Genomic DNA, 27,295 nt, shown 5'->3' on the forward strand with positions numbered 1-27,295 from the left:
CTAAGGGCACAAAGACAAGGAGGAAACAGAGTTGAGAAATATCTGGGTATGTTACATAATGATAAGTTACCTGATACTCTAAGGTTTTTAGTTTATTTATTTCTTAATTTTTTTTAGAGTTCCTGATAACTCCTAAGAAGTCTCAGCCTTCTTTGGGCCCTTACACTTCATCCTTGGCTGAAAACAAGTATCTTGGAGAATGCAGAATGCTATGAGAGGAAATCCTCAGATCTTAACCAGAAATTCTGTAATTTTCTAAATTCTGTCTTCCCATATAATAAGTAGTAACTCTATCTTTAAAAACATTAAAAATCTCAGAAAAGGGGAATAGGGATTCTCCTCCAAAGACCATTATTCTGAGACTGAGTCAGCTCCTCTCATTTCTGTATGTGTGATACTGCTAATCAACCCTATTCACAGCAATTTAGCTCCATATCTTTGTTAAGGGCATCAGTCATTACAATATAAAATATCAGGGTAACACATATGTATATTTGTGAGTTGTGTGTTAGTCAATCAGCTTAGAATTATGTTTTTGTAATTGATTTTTATCTTCAATGAACATAATATTTATTACTTTTCTTGATTATAAAAATAACATGTATTACAGCAAATTTGAAAAACACACAAAATTAAAAAGAACATGAAGATCACCCTAAATATCACCATACAGCCATAATTTAATATTTGGGGGAATTCCTAGTTTTTTCCCTATGGGCAAACATTACCACCTGAGCTCCGTCTTCTGTCAGATGAATAGTGGCATTAGATTCTCACAGGAGCATGAACCCTATTGTGAACTGTGCATGTGAGGGATCTAGGCTGCACTCTCCTTATGAGAATCTAACGCCTGATGATCTGAGGTGGAACAGTTTCATCCCGAAACTATCCCTGCCTATGGAAAAACTCTCTTCCATGAAACCAGTCCCAGGTAACAAAAAGGTTGAGGATTGCTGATTTAGAGCATACTATAGAATCATTTTTATATTTTCCTATTTTCGTATAACATTATACATAGTAAGCCTTTTCCTACAGCATTATCTATTCCTTGAAAACACTAAGCTTGGTACAAGTTTTAAATATTAAAGTAATTATTTTATATTTAGCCTATTCAGCTTTCCCCCCCTTTTTTTCTAAGTGTTCTTTATCTAGCATCAATCCAGGAGTTATGCTTTTTTTTTTTCTCACCAATTCATTATATTTCACTCTCTAGTCTAGTGTTTTGTTTTGTGTTTTCTATTCCTTTTGGTTCTAGAAAAACAAGATCAATTTCAATCTGAGTCTCAGGCCTATCATTCCTGTAGCTTTAGACTGAAATGTTTTTTTAGATAATAACAGAAATTAACAGTTATTGGATAAATGCATCAAGCACTGTGCTAAGCAGTTTCATATACTGTCTCATTTAATTTTCACAATACCTAAGTTAAGCAGTATAATAATTCTCATTTCACAGGTAAGGAAGTTAATGCTTTGAGACAAGTGACGACTTCAGGCATACAACTAATAACTGGTAGAATAGGGATTTGAACTTAGGCAATTTGACTACGAAGCCCACATTCTTAAAAGCTATACTACATTCTACTTAGAGCATAAGATTAGTATTACTATTATCCCAATTAAAAAAAAAACAAGCACAACACTGTAGTGATTTCACTTTTTAATTATGACAGCAAATCAAAATCCAATTGATTTTTAGATATTGATTTTATATCCAGCAAAACCGCTACATTCTTATTAATTCGAACAATTTTTTAGATTATTTTGATTTTTCTACAAACATTATTATGCCTTCTGAATAAAAGAAGTTTCTTTGTTTTCGATCTTTATACCTTTTGTTTCTCTTACTAGCTTTACTGGGTTATCAAGGACTTCTAATACAGTGTCAAAAGATATGATGAGAGCTGTCAGCCTTGTCTTGTTCCCTTCTCATAAGGAAAGCTTTCAATTCACTATTTTGTTTGTTTCCTGTAGGTTTTTCAAAATAGTTACCTTTTGCCTGATTAAGACATTTTCTTTCTGTACCTCATTTACTAAGAATGTTTCTTTATAATGTATGTCAAATGTTATAGAATGTTTTTTCTACATCTCAACATAATCATATAATTTTTCTTTTTAATCTTTTAATGGGATGAATTTCATTAATCTTGTGTTCAACCAATCTGATATTTTTAGGACAAAAGTGATATACTTTTTGTATGTCGTTAGATTCAGCTTCGCAATATGCTAAGATTATTTAAAATTCTTTTTATAGATTCGGGGGTACATGTGCATGTTTGTTACACAGATACACTCCATAATGGTGAGGTTTGGGTTTTGGTGTGCTTATTACCCAAACAGTAAACGCTGTACCACTTGGTAACTTTTCAACCCTCACCCCCACCACCTTGGCCTTTTGAAGGTCCTTATGTCTATGATTTCCCTCTGTATGTCCATGTGTTCTCATTGTCTAGCTCCTCCTTGTTTTCCCTGACAATTATTCCTTCATAATAGCTCCCACTTACAAGTGAGAATATGCAGTCTTTGATTTTCTGTTTCTGACTAATTCTACCTAGGATAATGGCCGAAGTAAAGACATAATTTCATTCGTTTTTATGGCGGTGTAGTATACTACATTTTCCTTTATCTCATCATCCATTGATAGATCCTTAGGTTGATTCCATGACTTTGCTATCATTAACAGAGCTGCGTTAAACATATGAGTACAGTTATCTTTTGATATAATAATTTATTTTCCTTTGGCTAGATCCTCAGTAGTGGGATTGCTGGGTCAAATGATACTTCTGTTTTTAATTCTTTTGAGAAATCTCCATACTGTTTTCCGTCAAGGTTTACTAATTTCCACTCCCACCGACAATGTATAAACATTCCCTTTTCTCTGTATCCTTGCCAACGTGTTGTTGCTTTACTTTTTAATAATGGCCATGCTAAGTGGTGTGAGATATCTCATTGTAGTTTTGATTTATATTTCTCTGGCGATTAATGACGCTGAGCATTTTTTTAAATATGTTTATTGGCTACTTGTATGTCTTGTTTTGGGTAATGTCTCTGTCCTCTATCTACTTCAAAACAAAATTTTTAAGTATATTTAACCAAAAGACTATGTCCACTTTTTAATGGGGTTAATTGGTTTTTCCTTGTTGAGTTGTTGGAGTTTCTTATAGATTCTGGATATTAGTCCTTTGTCAGATGCATTTTGCAAATATTTTCTCCCATTCTGTAGGTTGTCTGTTTACTCTGCTATTTCCTTTGCTGTGAAGCAGCTTAGTTTAATCAAGTCTTATTCATCTATTTTTGTTTTTATTGCATTTAAGGTCTGAGTCATGATATTTGTCTAGGCCAATGTCCAAAGGAGTTTTTTGTAAGTATTCATTCAGGAATTTTTATGATTTCAGATCTTACATTTAAGTCTTTAATCGATCTTGAATTAATTTTTGTGTACGGTGAAAGATAGGGGTCCAGCTTCATTCTTCTGCATATGGCTCTCCAATTTTCCCAGCACCATTTATTGAATAGCATGTCCTTTCCCATTGCATATTTTTGTCAACTTTGTTGAAGATCAGTTGGCATAGGTATGTGGTCTTACTTCTGGGTTCTCTATCCTATTCCATTCATTTTTGTATCTATTTTTGTATCAGTACCATGCTGCTTTGGTTACTATATCCTTATAAGAAGTCAGGTAATGTGATGCTCCCAGCTTTGTTCTTTTTCTTAGGATTGCTTTGGCTATTTAAGCTCTTTTTTGGTTCCATATTAATTTTAGGACTTTCTTATAATTCTGTGAAAAATGACATTGGTAATTTGATAGGAATTGGATTGAATCTGTATATTGTTTTGGGCAGTATGTTCATTTTAACAATATTGATTAGTTCAATCCATGAGCATGGATGTTTTTCCATTTGTCTGTGTCATCTATCACTTCTTTCATCAGTGTTTTATAGTACCGCTTGTAGAGATCTTTCACCTCATTGGTTAAAAGTATTCCTAGGTATTTGATTTTTTTGTGGCTAATGTAAATGGGACTGAGTTTTTTATTTGGTTCTCAGCTTGAATGTTATTGGTGTATAGCATCCGACTGTATGTGGGTTTATTTTGGGGTTCTCTATTCTGATCCATTGGTCTATGTGCCTATTTTTATATCAATACCATGTTGTTTTGGTGACTATGGCCTTATGTATAGTTTGAAATCAGGCAGTGTGATGCCTCCAGATTTGTTCTTTTTGCTTAGTCTTGCTTTGGCTATGCAGGCTCTTTTTTGGTTCCATATGAATTTTAGAATTGTTTTTCTAATTCTGTGAAGAATGATCATGGTATTTTGATGGGGGTTGCATGGAATTTGTGTATTGCTTTTGGCAGCATGGTCATTTTCACAATATTGATTCTATCCATCCTTGAGCATGGGATGTGTTTCCATTTGTTTGTGTCTTCTATGATTTCTTTCAGCAATGTTTTCTTTATAGAGATCTTTCACCTCCTTGGTTAGGTATATTCCTTTTTTTAAAAAAAATTTTTTTGCAGTGATTGTAAAAGGGGATTAGTTCTTGATGTGATTCTCTGCTTGGTCACTGTTGGTGTATAGAAGAGCTACTGATTTGTGTACATTAATCTTGCATCAAGAAATTGCTGAATTCTTTTATCAGTTCTAGGAACTTTTAAAAGGAGTCTTTAGAATTTTCAAGGTAAACAATCATGTCATCAGCAAACAGTGAAATTCTGACTTCCTCTTTATAGATTTGGATGCCCTTTATTTCTTTTTCCTGTCTTAATGCTCTGGGTAGGACTACCAGTACTATGTTGAAGAGGAGTGGTGAGAGTGGCCATCCTTGTTTTGTTCCAGTTCTCAGAGGGAAAGCTTTCAACTTTTCCCCATTCATTATTATGGTGTCTGTTGGTCTGTCATAGGTGGCTTTTATTACATTGAGTTATGTCCCTTGTATGTTGATTTTGCTGAGTTTTAATCATAATGGGATGATGGATTTTGTAGAATGCATTTTCTGCATCTATGAAGATGATCGTATGATTTTTGTTTGTAATTCTGTTTATGTGTTGTATAACATTTACTGACTTGTGCATGTTAAACCATCTCTGCATCCCTGGTATAAAATCCAGTTGATCATGGTGGATTATCTTTTTGATATGTTGTTGGATTTAGTTAGTTGGTATTTTGTTAAGGATTTTCACATATATGTTCGACAAGGATATCAGTCTACAGTTTTATCTTTTGGTTATATACTTTCCTGGTTTTGGTATTAGGGTGATGCTGGCTTCATAGAATGAATTGGGGAGATTCCTTCTTTCTCTTTCTTGTGGAATAGTGTCAAAAGGATTGGTACCATGAGGATGGAATGTTTTTCCATTTGTTTGTGTCCTCTCTTATTTCCTTGAGCAATGGTTGGAAACCTTCACATCCTTTGTTAGCTGTATTCCTAGGTATTTTATTCTTTTTGTACCAATTGTGAATGGGAATTCATTTATGATTTGGCTCTTTGCTTGCCTATCGTTTGTGTAAAGAAATGCTTTAACGTAGACCTTGTCAATGGAATCTTCTGGGTCAAGTATTTACTTGGTGAAATTTTTAATTACTGATTGAATTTCTTTAATGATTACAGAACTATTTGGGTTTTCTATTTCTTCTTGAGTTAATTTTGGGAAGCTGTATTTTTTTACATGTTCATAATATCTTCATTATCTTTTTTCACTGTTATAATAACTTTATCTTGCATTTTACAGAAGTCTGAATGATTTTTATAAAGCACCTCCTTACCCCGTATCATGTTTCTCTGACGGTTGTTAAAGCAGGCGATAAGTATGTCAATAGCTTGAGCATCAGCATCTTGCAAGGATTTCAGACCAACCAACCACTAGCCAAAGAACTTGGCGGCTTTTTTTTTTAATCTTGTTTTTAATAAATGGTATATCCACTCTGGACAGGCAAACCTGTCCAGCTACATCTCCACAACACATTTTGCAAAATCAGTGATTACCAAATTAGCTTTAGCACCAAGCTGTGCTCACTTGCCCGTGACAGCCTGGAAGCCAGTTTTGATACTGGCAACAGAACATCTAGAATGACAAGTTTCACACTGTAGGAAATAAGAGTCATGTGTCCTTCTGCAGGATTGTGTCCGGTGATCGGCATGTGTGATAAGTTACATATTCCTTGATATATCTTCTTAAGACATTTTCTGTTTATGCTGGAATCTCTGATTACAAGTTGGTTATTATCATCTATAGAACCACCTGTACCCAATTCAGCCAACAAAAATACAAGGAGATGTTTGTGTTGATAATGTCATAGTTTACAGATATCTGTAAAGTTGACAAAAGAAGTTTTCCTGGTTCCTACTTGGATGACCTGTGGAAGTTTCATGATGAATTTCTTTTTCTCCCCAGCAACCATATCTGGATTCTTTTCCCTCGGGATGTTGAACACATGATTCAGCAGCTTCTCTTACGTGTAGTCGCTTTCTGAGCCTGCCCAAGCAGGGCTGGTCTGATGACTCAATGAGATACCCTCATCTTTTTTGCTGTCTTCATCTTCTAGAGCTTCATCTTTCTCTAGTATTTCATCCTCATCTGGGAACTTGACATTGTTCTTTTTCTTCTTTTTACTGCCAAGCATAATGTCAAGGTCATCCTCTGGTTCAGCTGGTTCCTGAACATCACTTTCAATCTTAGGATCCTTTACACCTTCTTCAGCTTTATCAGTATCAAATATCTTTTTTGCTTTTTTCTTCTTTTTCTTTTGATTAAAAAAGTTCAAGTCATCTAGATCATCAGAAGCATCTTTTTTCCTACTGTCCAATTTGTCAGCTTCTAAATCTTTGTCCTCAGTTGGCTCTGGCTCCAGACTTTTGATTCTGAAGGCTGGGTTTCCTCCGTTTGGGTATCCTCTTCTTCACCTAACAAAAGAGGCTTCTTCTTTTCTTCTTGCTCATAGTAGGATCAAAAATCATCTCATCCCCAGACATAACTGCAGCTCCAGTAGGCTCCGCATGGACGGGCAGTCAGATGGGTCAGCCCCAGGCTCCATGGCAGCGCAGCTCTTGCCAATACCTTTCCCTCCACTGCACCAGCCTCTTGCATCAGCAAAAGGGCGATTATCTTTCTTAAGGGCTGGTTAAGAGTATCTGCAGTGATATCCCTTTCATCATTCCTTATATGCATTGTTTGTGCCTTATCTTCTCTTTCAATCTCTCCTGAGTTTGTCAATTGTATTAGTCTCAAAAAACTAACACTGTTGTTCCTCTTGATTCAAATGTTTTCTATTTCATTAATTTCTCCTCTTTATTATTTCCTTTCTTCTACTTGATTAGGGTGTATTTTACTGTTAGTTTGCTATGTCAGTTCCTTTACATCAATACAAAACTCATTACATTAGAAAAGCCTTTTTTCGGCCGGGCACAGTGGCTCAAGCCTGTAATCCCAGCACTTTGGGAGGCCGAGGTGGGTGGATCACGAGGTCAAGAGATCGAGATCATCCTGGTCAACATGGTGAAACCCCGTCTCTACTAAAAATTCAAAAAATTAGCTGGGCATGGTGGCGTGTACCTGTAATCCCAGCTACTCAGGAGGCTGAGGCAGAAGAATTGCCTGAACCCAGGAGGCAGAGGTTGCGGTGAGCTGAGATCGCGCCATTGCACTCCAGCCTGGGTAATAAGAGCGAAACTCTGTCTCAAAAAGAAAGAAAGAAAAGCCTTTTTTCTTTTCTAATACATATTTCTAAAGCTATAAATTTCCTGATAAGTTTACTTTAGCTACATCCCTCAAGTTTTATATTATGTTTTCACTGCCATTCAGTTCTAAATTTTTTCTAATTCTATTATTTCTCTTTTTACTCAGAGGATATTGGAAATTAATTTAACTTCCAAATACATGAGAATTGCTAGTTATATTTTTGTTATTGATTTTTAGCTCAGTTGCATTGTTGTCAGATGATATATTCTCAATGAAATTTATTTAGACAAGATTTTAAAATTCAGTATCTAGTCAATTTTTGTAAATGTTCCAGATGTATTTCAGAAGACGTACATTCTACCATTTTGGTGTTCACTGTTCTATGTCCACACATTAAGTTTCATAATCTCTAATGCTTTTTTAGAAGAATAATTTTTTCTGCCTCTGAACTCAAATTACATTCTCTCATCTACTTTCTTTCTTACAAAGAAATACCAAGTTCTTTATCATTCTGATCACTCTTTCCATGCGTCATCATTATAATCTTGGGTGACAAACCTTAAGTTTCCAAACAGTGAGCAAGCCATATAATAACTGCTTAAGCCAGTTAATAACTGGGACATTATATTAATCTCTCCCAGGTGTAAAATCTCTTCTCACCAGTAAATGAGGATGTAGAACTGAAAATTAAATATGTGTTTAAAAATACTATTATTTTATTATTAATTAAACAACCTGCATGGTACTGGCACATAACAGGCAAAATAAATGGTAATATTATAATGATTCACATTTTTATATCTATTGCCATGATTCTAACATCGGTGTCTTTTCAGGCTACCATGAACACATATTAAATTTCTCTGGCTACAGTAAGGTTGAATAGGCCCCCATATCCATGTGACTTTTGTCAAAGGGCATACTATATTCATTAAGGAAAAGATGCCATATATACCACTGAATAAGTCACCATTTCAGAACACTTTTGCCATATGTTATCAATAATTTTGCATCTTCACACAATAACCCAATAAAGCAGTGCCATGGTCACTGAGATGGGTGACTATCAGAAGAAAAATAAATTCTATTATAAGACTCTGTATGAATTAAATCTTCTGTGTGTAGGTACTGTAGTAGAGGACTTCAGATATTTTTTTCTCATTTAATGTCACCAAAAAACTCTTAAAATAGATATTACTGTTCCTACTTTATAGATAGAGGAATTGAGGTTCAGGAATTTAAAGAGATTTGCCCAAGCCCATATACAGTGGAGATATAAGCAATGCAGGTATATATCAGCAGGTGTATACCAGCAGGCATAAAACAGCCATCAAGTCTGGGACTAAATATACTCTAAAAGCCCAATCCACTATAAAAGAGACTAAGCCCAAAGTCTTCTCTGGGTCTCTCTTGTAATTCTGTCCCTTTCTCCAAAATGTCTCATTCTCACTCAAGTCTCTCACATCCATTACCCACAAAGGCACAGCGAATGCAGTATTGATCTCAGTCTGTGGCTGGATTCCAGAGATAGTGGGAGAGGGTTAGAACTTAGTTACCTGCAGAAAATTTGCCCTCTGCTCCACAAATTACAATGGCTTTTATTGTATGGTCTGTTACAGCTTTCTGTAGTCCTTCTTCTATTTCACGGAGTAAAGCCATACTAAAATAAAACAAAATACATGAAATAAATTAGAATTAAATTCCTACCATCTTAAGAGTGTTTTCCTTTCCTAACAATGAAAACTGAAACACACACATAATGAATAAAAACTGTAGGTGCTTCTCAATAAAGCTTCCAGCAAATAATATGTGTCCACTATGACGATTAAATTTGTTCTACAAATAAGGTACATGCCTATGATTAATTAAGCATTGAACAGATTAAATTAATCCACTTTTTAAAAATGTAATTTTCCTGCACTATGTTTTAACTTTGACCACTTAAAATTGGCACCAATCAATTTAAAAATACTATTATATGTCTTCTATATACTGTATAAGGAGTTATCCAATACTCATACATAATTTATCTCGTAAGGCACACTAAGATGAGTGCTGTAATAAAGGTGCAAATAAAGAGTGATGTTGAAGTTCAGAGAAGGATGAAATTACTTTCAATTTTTCATACTGGCAAAATAAAAGAAAATGAAAGGAGAAACAGTCTAGGAGCTGTGGCAGGGGCTGTGAGTTACCTCAAATATCCATTCCTCTCCATCTTCTTCATAGTATTAAAACACTTGCTTTTTTGTTTTTTGTTTTTTTAAGAGAATTCCTAAGTCTCAAAAAAATCTGGTTTTTACCTGAATATATGTGATATGGTTGGGCTCTTTATCTCCACCAAAATCTCATTTCTAATTGTAATCCTCACTTATCAGAGAGGGACCTGGCGGGCGGTGATTGGATCATGCCAGTGGCTTTCCCCATGCTGTTCTGTGAGGGAATTCTCAGGAGATACAATAGTTTGTAAGTGGCAGCTTCCCTGAACTCATGCCTCTCTCTTGCCACCTTGTGAAGAAGGTACTTGCTGCTTCTTTGCCTTCTGCCATGGTTGTAAGTTTCCCGAGGCTTCACCAGCCATGTGGAACTGTGAGTCAATTAAAACTCCTTCTTTTATAAATTACCCAGTCTCAGGTATGTCTTTATAGCAGTGTGAAAATGAACTTATACAAAACTATGGTTGCTCAAAATAAAGACTACATTTCCCAGCCTGCGTTGCAGTAAGGTCCGCACAAGGAACTAAGTTCTAGCCAATGGGATGGAAGCACATTCGGTATATGCAACTTTTGGGAGAGTCCTTAAAGGTTTGGGTACGCTTTTTCCTTTTTCTTTCTTTTCTTTTCTTCTTCTTTTTTTTTTTTTTTTTTTTGTGACGGAGGCTCACTCTGTCTCCCAGGCTGGAGTGCAGTGGCATGATCTCTGCTCACTGCAACATCCCCCTCCCGGGTTCAAGCCATTCTGCCTCAACCTCCTGAGTGGCTGGGATTACATGCGCGCACCACCACTCCCACTAATTTTGTATTTTTAGTGGAGACGGGGTTTTGCCATGTTGGTCAGACTGGTCTCGAACTCCTGAACTTGCTATCTGGCCCTGCCTCGGCCTCCCAAAGTGCTGGGATTACAGGCCGCTTTTCTCTTTTTTCTTTCCTCCCTTCTCCTGGCACCCATGATAGTTAGATCAGGAGCAGCCATCTTGGATCAGGAGGTAGAAGCCATGGATTGAGGATGGTAGAGCAAGAAATAGACAGAATTAAGGCCCCTGTTGATTGTGGAGCAGACATATCATTCCAGAACACTGCTGTGAGGTAAATTAGCTTCTTATTATCTAATTCACTATTATCTTGAGTTTTCTGTCAGTGACAGCCAAGGGTAATCTTAACAAGACAAAAGATCAAGGCAAGATCATGGAAAGATAGGGCATGTAGTAGATTTTGTCAGGTTTTAGTATATGAGGAAGTAATCCATGGAAGAGCTAGCTAAAGCCAAGACTGAATGAGTCTACCAAAGAAAAAGAGAACTGAGGGCACATCCTCCAAATATATCTTCATTTAAGAAGTGGGACAAGCTCAGCAGAATGACTCAGCAAGTGAGCCCAAAGTCACAAAGACCAAAAGAGAAAATTCATGAAGAAGCAGGGGATTAGTAAGTATCAAGCAATAGAAGAGAATCTAGGACAAGTGGTGAGGAACTGCTTAAAGGAAAAAAAATCACAGAACCAGATTACGATAAGTTTTGCATTGGAATTCCAAGTATCCTGGGTAAAATCTCTGTTCTTTAGTATACAGGGTTAAAAATAAATCTTAACAACAAACTTCTGTAAAGGCCATATTGTTAAGACAAACAACTATGAGTTGAAACCCCAAGAAATAAAAAGGATGCTTGCCCTGGTATATAATATTTCCCTTTCACCTAATTACTTTTCACCTCTTAACCTAGATGAAATCAAACAAAACCTCTTACCTTCAGTTGGTTAATTAGAAGCCAAATCTGATCATGAAAAGCAGATTCAGAACCATTATATAATATCAGTAAGTCCAGAAGTCATACAATTCCTTCTGAATAAACGATGCCTACGAAACTAGCCAAATTTAGCTCAATCAGTGCCACTGATGAGAATAAATCTGCTTTCTGCTTTTCCCATTTCAACCAATCCTTCCTTTTTTATGTTCATAATTTTGCAAATATCAAAAACAGGAAAAAAATGAAAATAGCTCTAACAGATACACACTTCACTAGATTCAAGCTGACAGAGTCATAGTAAGGTAAAGGCCACAGAAGTTAGAAAATTCTTTTCTCCTGTTAATACTGTCACGCATGAAGAAAGAGAGTCTGGAGTACAGTGTTTCATGACCAAAACTCTTCAACTTCTTTGACTATAGGATGTTTTTCTTTTCATAGACAGTTTTTTTTTTTTTTCTAAACCAAAGGTCATCAAATCAGCTTTGTGGCTTGTCTCCAGGATTTTTTTTTTTTTTTTAAAGAAAATGAAGAGAAAATAGAATATATCCACTGGGTGCAGTGGCTCATGCCTGTAATCCCAGCACTTTGGGAGCCTGAGGCAGGCGGATCATGAGATCAGGCCAGATCCTGGCCAACATGGTGAAACCCCATCTCTACTAAAATACAAAAAATAAAAATAAAAGCTGGGTATGGTGGCACGTGCCTTTAGTCTCAGCTACTTGGGAGGCTGAGGCAGGAGAATTCCTTGAAAACCAGAAGGCGGAGGTTGCAGTGAGCTGAGATCACCCCACTGCACTCCAGCCTGGGTAAAAGAGTGAAACTCTGTCTCAAAAAAAAAAAAAAAGCAATGAGCTGGGCATGGTGGCGGGTGCCTGTAATCCCAGCTACTCAGGAGGCTGAGGCAGGGAAATCGCTTGAACCCAGGAGGTGAAGGTTGCAGCGAGCCAAGATCGCACCACTGCACTACAGCCTGGCAACAGAGCAAGACTCTATCTGAAAAAAAAAAAAAAAAAAGAAAAAGAAAATAGAATATATCAAACAATATACCACGTAAGGATAGGTTTTGTTTTAGGAAACTGTTTTCTGTTATCCGTTTGTATGTAAGTGTGTCTTGAATTGCTATGTAAAAACATAAGCTTAAAGCAAAAGCGTGAAAGCCATTGTCCTGGGAGACAGCCTATTAATCAGGCATGTCCTACATTTATAAAGAAGGCTGGTGTTTATCTGAATGGAAGCAAATATGGCTTGCTAAACTAGCAATGAAGGATTTAAACTATTTTTTCTGGGGGAAAATTTTATATATGTATTATATATATATATGTTTGTGTGTGTGTGTGTGTGTGTGTGTGTGTGTGTGTGTATACTCAAGTAAGAATCTCTCAATCTCTCAATGAGCAGGGAAGAGACAACTTCCCATATAGAATTATAAATAGGAAGGAGAAAGGAAGAAAGGGAGGAAGGAAAGAAAAGTGAAATAAAAAAATTGAGGAATCTGTTAAACTTGAGGAACTCCTAGAATGTACGTTTTCACCTAAAAAAAAAAAAAAAAAAAAAAAAAAAAAAGTTCAGAAGACAGATGAAAAAGGGCAGAGAAGTACTTATTTCCAAATGGAGAAAGTCTTCTTGATGAAACTGAAGAGGAGCCGGGGTAGCAGGGCCTGTTGTTAGGGGCTTGAATAGGTCTTCTGACTAATACGAATGATAGCTAACATCTATTAAATGCCAGTTTACGGCCGGGCGCGGTGGCTCAAGCCTGTAATCCCAGCACTTTGGGAGGCCGAGGCGGGTGGATCACAAGGTCAAGAGATCGAGACCATCTTGGTCAACATGGTGAAACCCCGTCTCTACTAAAAATACAAAAAAAATAGCTGGGCATGGTGGTGCGTGCCTGTAATCCCAGCTACTCAGGAGGCTGAGGCAGGAGAATTGCCTGAACCCAGGAGGCGGTGGTTGCGGTGAGCCGAGATCGCGCCATTGCACTCCAGCCTGGGTAACAAGAGTGAAACTCCGTCTCAAAAAAAATAAATAAATAAAAATAAAAAATAAATGCCAGTTTACAATTTCCAGCTGATTTAAACTTTATAACTTTATGAGGTAGGCACTAACATTTCTCCTGCAAAAGGGGATGGGGGTGGCACAGGTGGTGGCATGGGTGGGCGGGGAGAACAGGTTAAATTCCAGAAGCGTTTAAAACAGTTGCCAGAAAATATGTCTAGTCATGGGTGTTAGAGGATGGAACTTTTCCCCCTAAGGTCCTAATATCTAGCAATTCTAATCAGTATACAGACCAGTCCAAAACAGATATGTAATCATATTGCTTACATTTTCCTTTGTCAAAATCAATATAACAGATATTTTGGGTTTTATTCTGGGAATGGCAAGTTAGTAGACATGTCCTCCTTATGTGATTTTAGTCCTGCATTTTTTTGGGGTATTACTAAATGCAATAAATCATACTGAATTAAAAATACTAATGATAAATCTGATGACAGTACGATTTTTAACTTCTATTAAAATGAGCAGATGTTCTCATTTCAGTCTTTTTGCTCCAACAGCACATAAGAATTTTGACCAAAGACCTTTCTCTCTATGCTTTATGTATTCTTGGTAAATTATAATTTCCACTAATCCTATTCCCTGTGGATAGGTAATTCTTTTTCAAGGCTGATGTATAACTACTTTTTTAAAGAAATGCAGAAGGACCTAATCAAATAACTTCATTACTTTTCAAAAAGGCAACACTGATCTCAATTTTTTTTTTTTAGACGGAGTCTCACTCTTGCCGCCCAGGCTAGAGTGCATTAGTGCAGGATCTCCGCTCACTGCAACCTCTGCCTCCTGGGTTCAAGCTACTCTCCTGCCTCAGCCTCCCAAGTAGCTGGGACTATAGGCATGCACCACCACATCCAGCTAATTTTTGTATCTTTAGTAGAGATGATGTTTCACCATGTTGGCCAGGCTGGTCTCGGACTCCTGACCTTAGGTGATCCACCTGCCTCAGCCTCCCAAAGTGCTAGGATTACAGGTATGAGCCACCATGCCAGGCTGATCTCACTTTTTAAAGTAACGTTTTAAGTACACTACACAAGACAAGTACTCTCCAGTGAGAAAAAGAAGGCAGGGTGCAGTTTTTCAGAAAAATGCTAGTACATAGGCTTAGTTGGATGTGAGTCTTCCTCGGAAGCACCAAAGTCCTGAGGTTTAAACAAATCAGGAGAAATAACTTTGCGTTTGTGGGCCAGGGCACAATTCTGCTTTAATCACTGCCCTGGCATTAGTGGGACTTCATTTTTTTTTTTTTTTTTTTTTTTTTTTTTTTTTTTTTTAGTGTTAAACCATTTTATTGCCCAATTCCTAAAGCTTTTAGCCAAACATGGTAAGGGCAGCCTGGACTCAAAGTTGGGGAGTGAGGTTGGATCAAAGTCCAACATGGAACTAAGTTAAGACCTTTGGATTAGAAAGTTGGCCTGAGAAGACAAAGCTGCAAGTAAGCAGGAGGGTTCCCAGGAAGGACAGGGCGAGGCCAGCTCCCTAAGTTAGCAGGTGTCTCAGCCTCAGTTTCCTTACCAGGAAAACGGGGATGAGAGTTCTCTGTGAAGATTAACCAAGCTAATCTAGGAGAAGGAAAGAAAGAGAGAGAGAGAGAAGAGAAGAGAAAGAGGGAGGTGGGAGGGAGAGAGGGAAGGAAAAAAGGAAGGAAGGAAAGAGAAAGGAGAGAAAGAGGGAGGGAGGGAAGGAAGGAAGGAAGGAAAGAGAGAGTGAGAGAGAAAGGAGAGAAAGAGGGAGGGAAGGAAGGAAGGAAAGAGAGAGAAAGGAGAGAGGGAGGGAGGGAAAGAAGGAAGGAGGGAAGGCAGGCAGGCAGGCAGGCCGGCTCCTGGCATATACCAGTTGCTCAACTCTCAGTGTCTTTCTCGGTGTAAACCAGGCGGGGAGAGTCAAAGCCTCCGGAGCCACGGGCGGGTAAGGCCCGCACGGTCCCAGGGCTGGAGGCGACGGAGCCGGTTACCTGATGGCGTTGACCGGCGGGTTTCGGAAGCGGATCAGCGCCAAGGCGTTGTGCAGCCGCGTATACTCGGCCATGTTTCCTCTGTCCGAGGGCACCTCTGCCTCCCGCCCCCAGGCGAAGCCACTTTTCCGGCGCTCCGGCCGCCCCGAGGGGAGGGACGGGGGCTGGGCCAATGCGAGCCGGGGCGCCGCCTCCCGCCGCGCCTCTTCCCACCCAGGCCCTCCTCCCCCGAGACCCCCGCCCCGCGCTCCACAGACGCTTGTGCTTTCTCTTTGTTGACTCCCCTGCTGCTCCCACTACGAAGTACCGCAAGGAGAATGATAGAAAACAGGTGTCACTGCCGGCGAGTCGAAGTTTGCAACCCCCTGCCCCTTAGGGGCTGGCTACTGAGGACAAGTTCTGAGTTCACTGAGCCGGGCAAGCTGTCCGCATCGCAGTAATCATCTTCGTGATCCTTCTGAACAGGGACAGATACCTGGGGCCCTGACAGTTATGTGATACTGATACTCATCGGAACACATAAAATATATATTATTTCACCTAAATGAGTAGGGTACTGATGAAACCGCCTTCGCAAAAATTCTAACAGTGAGAAAATTATGGCAGTGGAAGAGATCTGATTTAACCAACCCCTATCTTGCCTTTAACTGTCCTTAATTATTCCTGAGCTTAGGCTAAGTTAACTTTGGGAGACAGTTAGTTTGTAGTTTAAATGATAATGGCCCGTTCCCAAAACTCAACTGCCTTTGTAAAGCCAAATGAGAGACCACCAGGCTAGGAGGATAGAGGAACCTGAATTCTGTTTGCTAAGGTGTAGACATAGACCATTGCCAGCCATTATTCCGGAGGCCACCAGATAGACAACGTCCCCATTTACTCCTGCAGATAACATTACTATTGTAGAGCCTAAGTTTGCCCTTTTGAGATATCTTTTCAGATTTTTTGCATGCCTGACACCGATGGCTCCTCCTGGACCAGTCAACTGCTCCTGTGGCCATGCCCACACACAAGTCAGCACAAGAGGCAGCTCTGACCCCCTAGGAGTTCATCTCCAAGGCAGCCGGTCAGCACTTCCCATAACCTAGCTCCTGCCCACCAAACTACCTTTGAAAAACTCCTAACCTACTAGCGTTTGACGAGACTGATTTGAGTAATAACTCCATCTCCCATGTGGTGTGGCCAGCCTCACATCAATTAAACTCTTTCTTCACCGCAATGCTGTGGTCTCCTCGAATTGATTTTATTTGTGCATCAGGCAGGAAGAACCTATCCAGTGATCACACTAACATCAACCAAATACTTACATAATGTTGTCACTGGAGGAGGGTCTGGACTGCAAGTTGGCCAGGTTTTTGGCCAGGTTTTCGACATTTTGAACAAAGAATTGGATGAAACACACAAACAAAGCCAGGAAAGAACAAAGCAACAGAAGCAGAGATTTACTGAAAATGAAAAGACACTCTACAGGGTGGGAGTGGGCCTGAGAAAGGGGCTCAAGGGCCCTTGTTACAGAATTTTCTGGGGTTTCAATACCCTCTAGGGGTTTCCCATTGGTTACTGGGCGTACATCCTATGTAAATGAAGAGGATGAAGTAAAGTTACAAAGTCATTTACTAGGGGTACATCCTATGTGAATGAAGAGGATATTTCCTGTCATAGCTGAAGTGTTTCCATTTGATTTAGTTCTAAGAAGTTCCTAGGGTTCCCTGGTTCCAGGCCCCGTTCTCCTGTCTCAACATCACTTTTGTCTTACAATCACATGCAACTAGTGAAACTGTTACTGGTGGAGGGTGTCCAGGTTCTTGGCATTTTGACCAAAATCCCATACAATTTTGGAACATTTATTAATATCATTCACTAAAATATAAGCTGAAGATTATTACACATTATTTTTTATTTTGACAATGCTTCTCATGTAACTAAACATGTCAGATAATCCTGTTTACCTCTTTTTTGGATGGTTCACTGGCCTGCTCTAGTGTCTCAAAGTTAGAGATCAGAAAAGACAATTTTGAGGCTGAAATTTGATTTTAGCAAGCCTGTTAAATGTTTATAAAAATTTACATTCTCATGCCTTCTTATAATCTTTTTTTTTTTTTTTTTTTTTTTTTTGAGGCGGAGTTTCGCTCTTGTTACCCAGGCTGGAGTGCAATGGCGCGATCTCGGCTCACCGCAACCTCCGCCTCCTGAGTTCAAGCAATTCTCCAGCCTCAGCCTCCTGAGTAGCTGGGATTACAGGCACGTGCCACCATGCCCAGCTAATTTTTTGCACTTTTAGTGGAGACGGGGTTTCACCATGTTGACCAGGATGGTCTCGATCTCTCGACCTCGTGATCCACCCGCCTCGGCCTCCCAAAGTGCTGGGATTACAGGCTTGAGCCACCGCGCCCGGCCCTTCTTATAATCTTTTACCATTCATTCAGCCAGTTTGCACAGAGAGCGGACAGAAGTCCAGCTGTTAAGAAATTCTTACCCTATTGCTGGCATGTCAGGTTTCTGAGTTCTCTCTTCGTGAGCAGCCCTAGTGACCCTGCTCAACTGTGTGCCAACAAACCCATTGTCATGAATTAAGAATATTCACAAATAATTTCTAAAATTTTAAGAAATTAGGCAGAGAGAGAGAAGAAACATGACTCAAATTCTATTTACAAAAGTATACTCAATACACTTAAAGCATCAGGAAGTCTCATATCCAAAAAGTTAGTTTAAGATTAAAAAGCTGGTATGCTCCATCAATTCCTGCCGGCTCCACAAAGGTAGCCTAGGGAATTCCAGATAAATAGAACAAATGATGTCTTGGTAGAAATGCATAGAAAATAAAATAACTATTCACAGAACCAAATAAAAGCCTTCCACTAGAAACTAAAAACAAAAACAAAAAACAAAAACAAAACAAAACATGGTTTTATATATCTGCGACCACAAGCAAAGCCCAGAGGAGAATAAACAGCAAACAAATGAAAATTAGAAGCAAAAACAAATAAACAGGAAACCAAATCTAAATTTTTCCTACTCTTTCAACCCTGGAGGCTACTTAGGGCCCCCAAAACCCCACATAATGAATATTTTATTCCTGATACACAATTCAATATCCTGAAGTCCACCAATATTACCATACATCCTTTACAATCAGAAATTCACTCTAGGCACATGACTAATAATTACTCCAGTGTCAGCACTATCCATGCAAAACAGTAAACAGTGTGAAGCAATGCAAGCATGTATGTGAAATTTAGCTCCACACTAAATCCAGCTTCATGCTTAAGTATATTAAAAAATATACTTATATTTCTTATTTTACTTTAATCAAGACTAAGAGCTCTAACTACAAAATGTTAATTAGCCAAATTTCTCCAATTTTCTATCAGGTTTTAAGGAATATTTTATTATCTAAACTTTTTTTTCACATCTTTCTCTCACACTTATTCCTTACTACATTGTTTCATAAATAACCTTTTCAATCTGTAATTTGAACTAACTTTTAGATAACTTCTAAATTAGACAAAATTATTCTTTTTCTCACTAACAACACAACTTTTTCAGGCACATTTTGTATACAGAATTATGTGTTAACTAGAATTCTTATCCTTAGTAACCTAAAAGTTTAGTGATTATACAATTTTAGAAACATATTTCCCCATATCACAAACCTTTCTTAATTTTAAATGACTTGGATACTCAATGAACAACCAAAGTAATTTTAAGATTTTAATTTACATAAAAATTTTCCCTAAAACATTTATCCCTTTCAGTGTACTCAATTCTTGTACTTTTTTTTTTTTTTTTTTTTTTTTTTTTGAGACAGAGTCTTGCTCTGTTGCCCAGGCTGGAGTGCAGTGGTGTGCTCTTGGCTCACTGCTACCTCCACCTCCCAGGTTCAAGCAATTCTCCTGCCTCAGTCTCCCAAGCAGCTGGGATTACAGGTGCCCACCATTGTGCCTGGCTAATTTTTGTATCTTTAGTAGAGACATGGTTTTACCATGGCTGGTCTCAAACTTATAACCTCAAGTGATCCTCCTGCCTAAGCATCCCAAAGTGCTGGGATTGCAGGTGTGAGCCACTGTGGCTGGCCAATTCTTTCACTTTTTAAACAGTTTATCTAGATTACCTTTGTAAACTGAAATATTAGACATCATTTCAAGTTCGTTATTTCCTTGTTAACCATGTTTTTAATAGCCAGTGAACATCAGTTGCTCACCTAAAGCTAAGTAAGAGCCTCAACGTTAAATACATTGGTATTTTTACCAGTAACTCAGAAGATTTAGCAAACAACATTACATTACTCTCATTTGTCAAATAAAAAAAAAAAGGTATGCAAATCAAGGTCATTTTGTTTTGGCTGGGTTTATAATTTTATAACCTTCGATGCCAAACACTGACATCTCAGAGTATCTAGCAAAGACTAACATAAAATCCAGACCAAAATGTATGCTGACAATTCTGAAGGCACACCTATTTTTATCAATAATTTTAAAACCAAATTGTTTAGTAAGTTATACTTAAGTCACATGAATTTGAAAATTGCTTAGATTCATTAATACATGAATGCTCTTTTACTCATAAGTCAATTTGGTAGACACAACGTATAACAACAAGTATAATGCAGTATGTTGGCAGAGAAAAGAAAAAACAGTAAGTGTACATACAAATAAACACATCTAGACATGTATACACACCTATACACACAAAGATCCAATAGCCTGGAACCCTAGCCATGAGATAGCAATACAAGCTTCCCAGTTTTGTTTGCCCAAATAGGTAACACAATGAAGGCTGTCAACCAAAATTTCAGGTAAAGCAGTTTTCACAGCGGTTTCATGTTTAAAGGCCAAACCTCCCCAGAGTCCAAAGAACACTGGGGCCAAATAGCACCAAAAAACATCACATACTAACCAGGGCTGATCCTGCTTAGAACAGGAGCCCAAAAGCCTGGATACATGCAACTCCATTTCACTTTTCCATTCAACAACAAATTCCAGATTCCAAATAATATTGGGGCCAAACAGTATTGCAACTGCCAGAGAAAATTCTAAGCAGGGCTTAGTAGTAGACCTCAGAACCTCTGCCCAGGGCATCCCCTTTGGGGTTCAGTCTTAGAGCATCAAACATCTCTGATCTTAGGTGGACACCAGTGCTGCTTCCCATGCTTTCCTTCCAGAGGCAATGGCATACTCTGAGCTTTCCTTTGGTTCCTGAGCATAATCCTCGACTTTTAGCATCCTTATAATTTGTAATTCTGTGCTTTTCCATGCTTCCCATTCCACTGGCTGGATGAGTTTCTCTTGCCCTTAGCCAAGTAGGGTAAGGGAATAATTTAGCACGAGAAAAGAAGGTTTAAGTCGCCTGAAACACTCTGAGCTGCACCATACATAATTAGCTATAATTTAAAGGGAATTATTTGTAATAGTCTTTTAAGATTGGTCCCCTATATTAAAACAAGATTTTCCTAAGGTATTGATTTGCTCTTAATGAAATTAGAAAAAAATTTACTTTTAGTTTTATAACCTATTTCTTTTATTCGTTTATTGTTTATTTATTTAATTTTTTGGAGACAGAATCTCACTCTGCTGCCCAGGCTGGAGTACAGTGGCATGATCTTGGCTCACTGTGGCCTCCGCCTCCCAGGTTTGAGCAAATCTCCTGCCTCAGCCTCCCAAAGTACTGGGATTATAGGCATGAGCCGCTGGCCCCAGCCTGTTTTTAAATTTTTATTTGAGACAGAATCTCACTCTTGTTGCCCAGGCTGGAGTACAGTGGCATGATCTTGGTTCACTGCAAACTCCAACTCCCAGGTTCAAGTGATTCTCCTGCCTCAGCCTCCTAAAGTACCAGGATTACAAGTGTGAGCCACTGTGCCCAGCCTATTTATAATTTCTTTTTAATTTTTATTTATTTATTTTGAGCTGTAGTCTCATTCTTGTCACCCAGGCTGGAGTGCACTGGCATGATCTTGGCTCACTGCAACCTCCGCCTCCCAGATTCAAGCGATTCTCCTGCCTCATTCTCCTAAGTAGCTGGGATTGCAGGCATGTGTCACCATGCCTGGTTAATTTTTGTATTTTTAGTAGAGACAGGGTTTTACTATGTTGATCAAGCTGGTCTTAAACTTCTGGCCTCAAGTGATCCCCCTGCCTAAGCCTCCTGAAGTGCTGGGATTACAGGCATGAGCCACCACGCCTGGCCTAACCTATTTCTTTGAAAAACTCCGAATCATATCTTAGAAGTTCAACTTAGCCAAGTCTTGCTGCTCTCAGCTTTTTCTCTGTTTGTGAAAGCCTGAGATGATCTCTTCTTCAGCTTTTTTGCCAGCTTCTGTAAGTTTCTTTTCTTTCCTCTAATTCTAACTATTATGGCCTGATGCTAAAATGTCTTATCTTGAAGGTCTAAAAAAGCAGTGTTTTCCTGTAACATAACTTGATTCTGTGCTTTTGGCTTTTCCTGATATGCAAAAATTTTCAATGTAATCAGAAAACTTCTGGTACTATTCCTTAGAGCAGGCATCCCCAAACTTTTTACACAGGGGGCCAGTTCACTGTCCCTCAGACCGTTGGAGGGCCGCCACATACTGTGCTCCTCTCACTGACCACCAATGAAAGAGGTGCCCCTTCCTGAAGTGCGGCAGGGGGCCAGATAAATGGCCTCAGGGGGCCGCATGCGGCCCGTGGGCCATAGTTTGGGGACGCCTGCCTTAGAGTCACGTATTCCCCTGCTATCCTCATAACCTTGAACACACTCTTCTTGTGTCTGATTGAATTCAAGCACTTTTATCAAGTTTGACTTCCAGGTTATCTAAATGGGCTTCCCATAAGGAGAAGCAGTCAGGCGGGCGCTGTGGCTCACGCCTGTAATCCCAGCACTTTGGGAGGCTCAGGTTGGCGGATCATGAGGTCAAGAGATCAAGACCATCCTGGCCAACATGGTGAAACCCCATCTCTACTAAAAATACAAAAAAAATTAGCTGGGTGTGGTGGTCTGCACCTGTAGTTCCAGCTCCTCGGGAGGCTGAAGCAGTTGCATTGCTTGAATCCAGGAAGCAGTGGTTGCAGTTAGCTGAGATCGGGCCACTGTCCTCCAGCCTGGTGACAGAGTAAGACTTTGTCTCAAAAAAAAAAAAAGTAGAAGGAGTCACACTGCAGAAGGTTTTTCTTTCTCTTTTTGGTAACTGGATAAGAAATAAGATTTTATTATTCCTATGCTGTCATGCTGTCTTTATTAGGCTTTTGATTGCTAAACACACACACACACACACACACACACACACACACACATATTGCCTTTGAGGTCTTTTAATTATCACTGTTGGTTAAATGTATGACTTATTTTACAATAACCTGTAATTCTGTTTTGATCAAATATTTTGAGCCTGTTTACATCTTAAACAAATGTCCTCAAAATCAAAATCCTAAATTAAGTCTCTCAGTCTTATTACTGGGGCTTATTGAGGCTATAAAAATTAACCACTGCAAGGTTGTAGAATCTTTCTACAACTTCTAGTCAGACCACAAACTGCAGTATCACCACCTCAGGCCTGATAATTCCATATATTGGAAGAAAAACCAGTGAAAGGACTCTTTCTTGTCCCCTTAAAAGGGTCCTTATCAGGTGCTATTAACTAATCCTTGTGCTGTTAAATTACAGGGGTTTGACTTCTAGGTATACACATCTCATCTGAGGAAGACACAGTCCTTTCAGTATCTGACAGCAAATCCAAGTTAACCAAAGCCTTGTCTTTAGACCTAGGCAAAAGCAGCAATCAAAGTAAGCTGCTTGGTTTTTTTTGTTTTTGTTTTTTTGGTTTTTTCTTGAGACCAAGTCTCACTCTGTTGCACAGGCTGGAGTGCAATGGCTCACTCAGTCTCAGCTCACTGCAACCTCCACCTCCCAGGTTGAAGCAATTCTCCTGCCTCAACCTCCCAAGTAGCTGAGATTACAGGTGCTTGCCACCACGCCCAGCTGATTTTTGTATTTTTAGGCAGGGTTTTGCTATGTTGGCCAGGCTGGTCTCAAACCCTTGACTTCAGGTGATCTGCCGACCTCAGCCTCACAAAGTGCTGGGATTACAGGCGTGAGCCACCACTAGTCAGGAGTTCAAGACCAGCCTGGCTAACATGGTGAAACCCCATCTCTACTAAAAATACAAAAATTAGCCGGGTATGGTGGTGGGCGCCTGTAATCCCAGCTACTCAGAATAATCGCTTGAACTTGGGAGGCGGAGGTTTCAGTGAGCTGACACTGCACCACTGCACTCCAGCCTGGGCGACAGAGCGAGAGTCATCTCAACAAAACAAAACAAAACAAAAACTTGGAAAGAAGGATTCCCTGAAGATAAATTTTAACCAAAACAGAAGGGCCCCTATCAGGTGTTAAGCAACCCAACGGCTGTTAAATTTCAGGGAGTCACTAGCGTGGTCCACTTGTCCAGGTTTATTAATTTATTTAGAGACGGGGTCTCCCTGTGTTGCCCAGGCTGGAGTGCAGTGGCTATTCACAGGCATGATCCCACTACTAATCAGCACAGGAGTTTTGACCTGCTCCGTTTCCGACCTGGGCCAGTTCACCCCTCCTTAGGCAACCTGGTGGTCCCCTGCTCCCGGGAGGTCACCACGTTGATGCTGAACTTAGCGTGGATATCTGATCCGCATAGCGGACTACAGCCCAGAACTCCTGGGCTCAAGCGATCCTCCCACCTCAGCCTCCCGAGTAGCTGGTACTACAGGCATGCGCCACCATGCCCAGCTAAGCCTGTTTCTTATGAGGCCCTGCATGCACCTGAGAAAGACATCGTGACCTACACTTGTGAACCCCTAGAACATCTAAAGCTGCTGTTTTGCAAAAAAACACAAAAGTAACAGCCTTAGTCCCCCTCCTACAGGTACTCCGCCTTCTTAACAATTCCCATCCCATACAGGTTTGCACCCACAATGGATATCTATGGCTATGTGGTCACCCATTCAGCCTATAAATAACTTGTGTCTCATTTGGGATCATGAAATACATGGTTGCCAGAATATTGATGTTTGCTTCATGGATCAATGTACAATGGGACAAGCAAAGCCCTCTAACATGCAATTGTGTAACATCACTCACCTGAGCACTAAGCAGGCAATTGGCCTTACATTGACTAGGGATGGGGCTGTATTTGGCTTGTTGGCCCCATGGGGCAAGTTTTCATTAAAAGTGCCCTTCCAAGTCTCACTTGGTTTTTGCCCTTCCGAGGACCTTTGATGGCTATCTTGTTATTACTAACCTTTGGCCCTTGCTTGTTTAACGTCTTGGTGAAATTTATGTCTTCTAGATTATAATAATTCCATATAAAGATGATGCTGACACAAGGCTTCCAATCCATCCTATCTTCTGAGTCAGGAAACAAAGACATCCTGCCTTTAGGCCCCTTAGATCAGACATCCAGAGATTTTTACTCCCCCTTTACTAGGCAGGGCTATGCTCATAAAGTCAGCAGGAAGAAGCTACAGAAGAATGATCTTCGTCCTTCATCTCTCCTTAAGATTAAAGGTTCTCTGATAAGTAAAGGGAGGATTATACTAGGGCAGGCGTCCCCAAACTACGGCCCTCGGGCCGCATGCGGCTGCCTGAGGCCATTTATCCGGCCCCCCGCTGCACTTCAGGAAGGGGCACCTCTTTCATTGGTGGTCAGTGAGAGGAGCACAGTATGTGGCGGCCCTCCAACGGTCTGAGGGACAGTGAACTGGCCCCCTGTGTAAAAAGTTTGGGGATGACTGTACTAGGGAAATAGAAGCATGGAGGACCCAGGTGATACCATTTTAAAATAAACTCCATCTTAAAACTAGCAAGGCACATCCCTTGCCAGTCATAAACAGCTTAATAATGCCTGCAAAGACTAGTTCCCAAAACAGCGGGTCACATGACCCCACTGATAAGACAAGAGACCTAAACAACAATGCTCTGCTTATGGAGCAGCCACTTTTTTATTCCATTACTTTTTTTTTTTTTTTTTTTTTGAGATGGAGTCTTGCTCTGTCACCAGGCTGGAGTGCAGTGGTGTGATCTCTGGTCACGGCAAACTCCACCTCTTGGGTTCAAGCAATTCTGCTGCCTCAGCCTCCTGAGTAGCTGAGACGACTATAGGCGCATGCCACCATGCCCAGCTAATTTTTGTATTTTTTTTAGAGACGGGATTTCACCATGTTGGTCAAGATGGTCTTGATCTTTTGAACTCATGATCCGCCCACCTCAGCCTCCCGAAGTATTACTTTTTAATAAACTTGTTTTCACTTTACTCTGTCAGCTTGCTCTTTTTTAAATTATTTATTTATTTATTTAAGATGGAGTCTCCCTCTGTTGCCCAGGCTGGAGTGCAATGGTGCCATCTTGGCTCACTGCAACCTCCACCTCCTGGGTTCAAGCAATTCTCCTGCCTCAGCCTCCCCAGTAGCTGGGGTTACAGGCATATGCCATCATGCCTGGCTAATTTTTGTATGTTTAGTATAGATGAGTTTTCACCATGTTGGCCAGGCTGGTCTTAAACTCCTGACCTCAGATGATTCACCCTCCTTCGCTTCCCAAAGTGCTGAGATTACAGGCGTGAGCCACTGCGCCCAGGCTTCAGCTTGCTTTTGAATTCTTTCTTGCATGAAGCCAAGAACCCACTGGCTTCCTGAGCTGAGCCTAAATTTGAGGTTTGCCTGCAACAGTACTACTGTAATTGGGCCATTTGAGATTTTTCAGCACCCCAACATTTTTCGTGACTGAAATAATGAGAATTCGGATCAGGCCCTTGCTTGCTTGTTCATGTTAACCACTTGCTTTTTGCCCAATACCCCTTTTTCCCATGTTGTAACTATAAATGCTGATGTACTGTGTTGAGAAACATTAAGTTTACCCTGCCCCCATGGCTCCTCTGTGGAGGATACCTTTTAGTTTGTAATTAGCGGTAGGCAGGTAACAGCTGCCCACTTGGTAGATTCTTGAGTTATGTGGAAATGTAGAGCACCTGTGCATTAATAAGAATCACCTGTCAAAGAGCAAATAAATGCATGGATGAGAATCTGCTTGGGGCCTTCAGCCAGGAAAGCTGTATGTCCCACAGGCTCTCATGCTGTCGGTCCTCAGAATAGAGCCACTCTATTGTGCTGCCTGGGCGTCTGCCTCTCAAATACCTTCAGCACTGCCTGGGTGGGGGTCTCCCAACCGAGCTTGTTCTTGGTAGTACTGTTTCTTTGTCAAGTGGGAGGAGGTAACTTCAGGGTCACAAAAAGTGTTTGCTGAAGGAATGAATGCATTGAAGGCTATTGCAACCAGCTGCTGATGCCCAGAACTCTGGTTGTTCAAGGTGTTATGTAGGACTGAAGAAACACAGGCTTTTCACCTTGATTCCCTAAAACTCCCTTTCCTTTATTCTCCAGCCACATAAAAACTCCCTGCTTTTTCTTTTTGTTAACATGGATTTCAGAGATCTTGCTTTCCTACCTTGTTGCTTTGGTCAAATAGAACAAACCTTTCTCTATCTCCAAACTGCTGTGTGTGTTTGGCATCAATTCCACATGGGGTATAGGAGCCTAAATTGGGGCTCCTAGTTGAAAAGTACTGACTTCCTTGAAGCCCTGGCAACAAGTAGCAGTGAGACTTCATTCGATTCAGCAAGGACAACTGCCTCAATGGTCAATGCCAATGTCTCAA

General features: G+C 39.9%; 1 protein-coding gene and 1 pseudogene across 1 annotated transcript in view; both read right to left on the reverse strand.

The window, feature by feature from the left end:
- EHHADH (enoyl-CoA hydratase and 3-hydroxyacyl CoA dehydrogenase) overlaps window positions 1-15,763 on the reverse strand; it is a 63,721-nt gene extending 47,958 nt beyond the window's left edge. The window contains exons 1-2 of the mRNA XM_010337668.3: window positions 15,638-15,763; window positions 9,231-9,334 (exon numbers count right to left, since the gene is read on the reverse strand). Coding sequence (XP_010335970.3) covers window positions 9,231-9,334; window positions 15,638-15,711 — 178 coding nt within the window. The 5' untranslated portion in view covers window positions 15,712-15,763. The remainder of the gene's footprint in view (window positions 1-9,230; window positions 9,335-15,637) is intronic.
- On the reverse strand, window positions 25-9,220 carry LOC141585407 (eukaryotic translation initiation factor 2 subunit 2 pseudogene; annotated as a pseudogene).
- Window positions 15,764-27,295: the final 11,532 nt, after the last annotated feature.

Source organism: Saimiri boliviensis, chromosome 8 (genome assembly GCF_048565385.1).
Source record: "Saimiri boliviensis isolate mSaiBol1 chromosome 8, mSaiBol1.pri, whole genome shotgun sequence".
Taxonomy (NCBI): Eukaryota; Metazoa; Chordata; class Mammalia; order Primates; family Cebidae; genus Saimiri; species Saimiri boliviensis.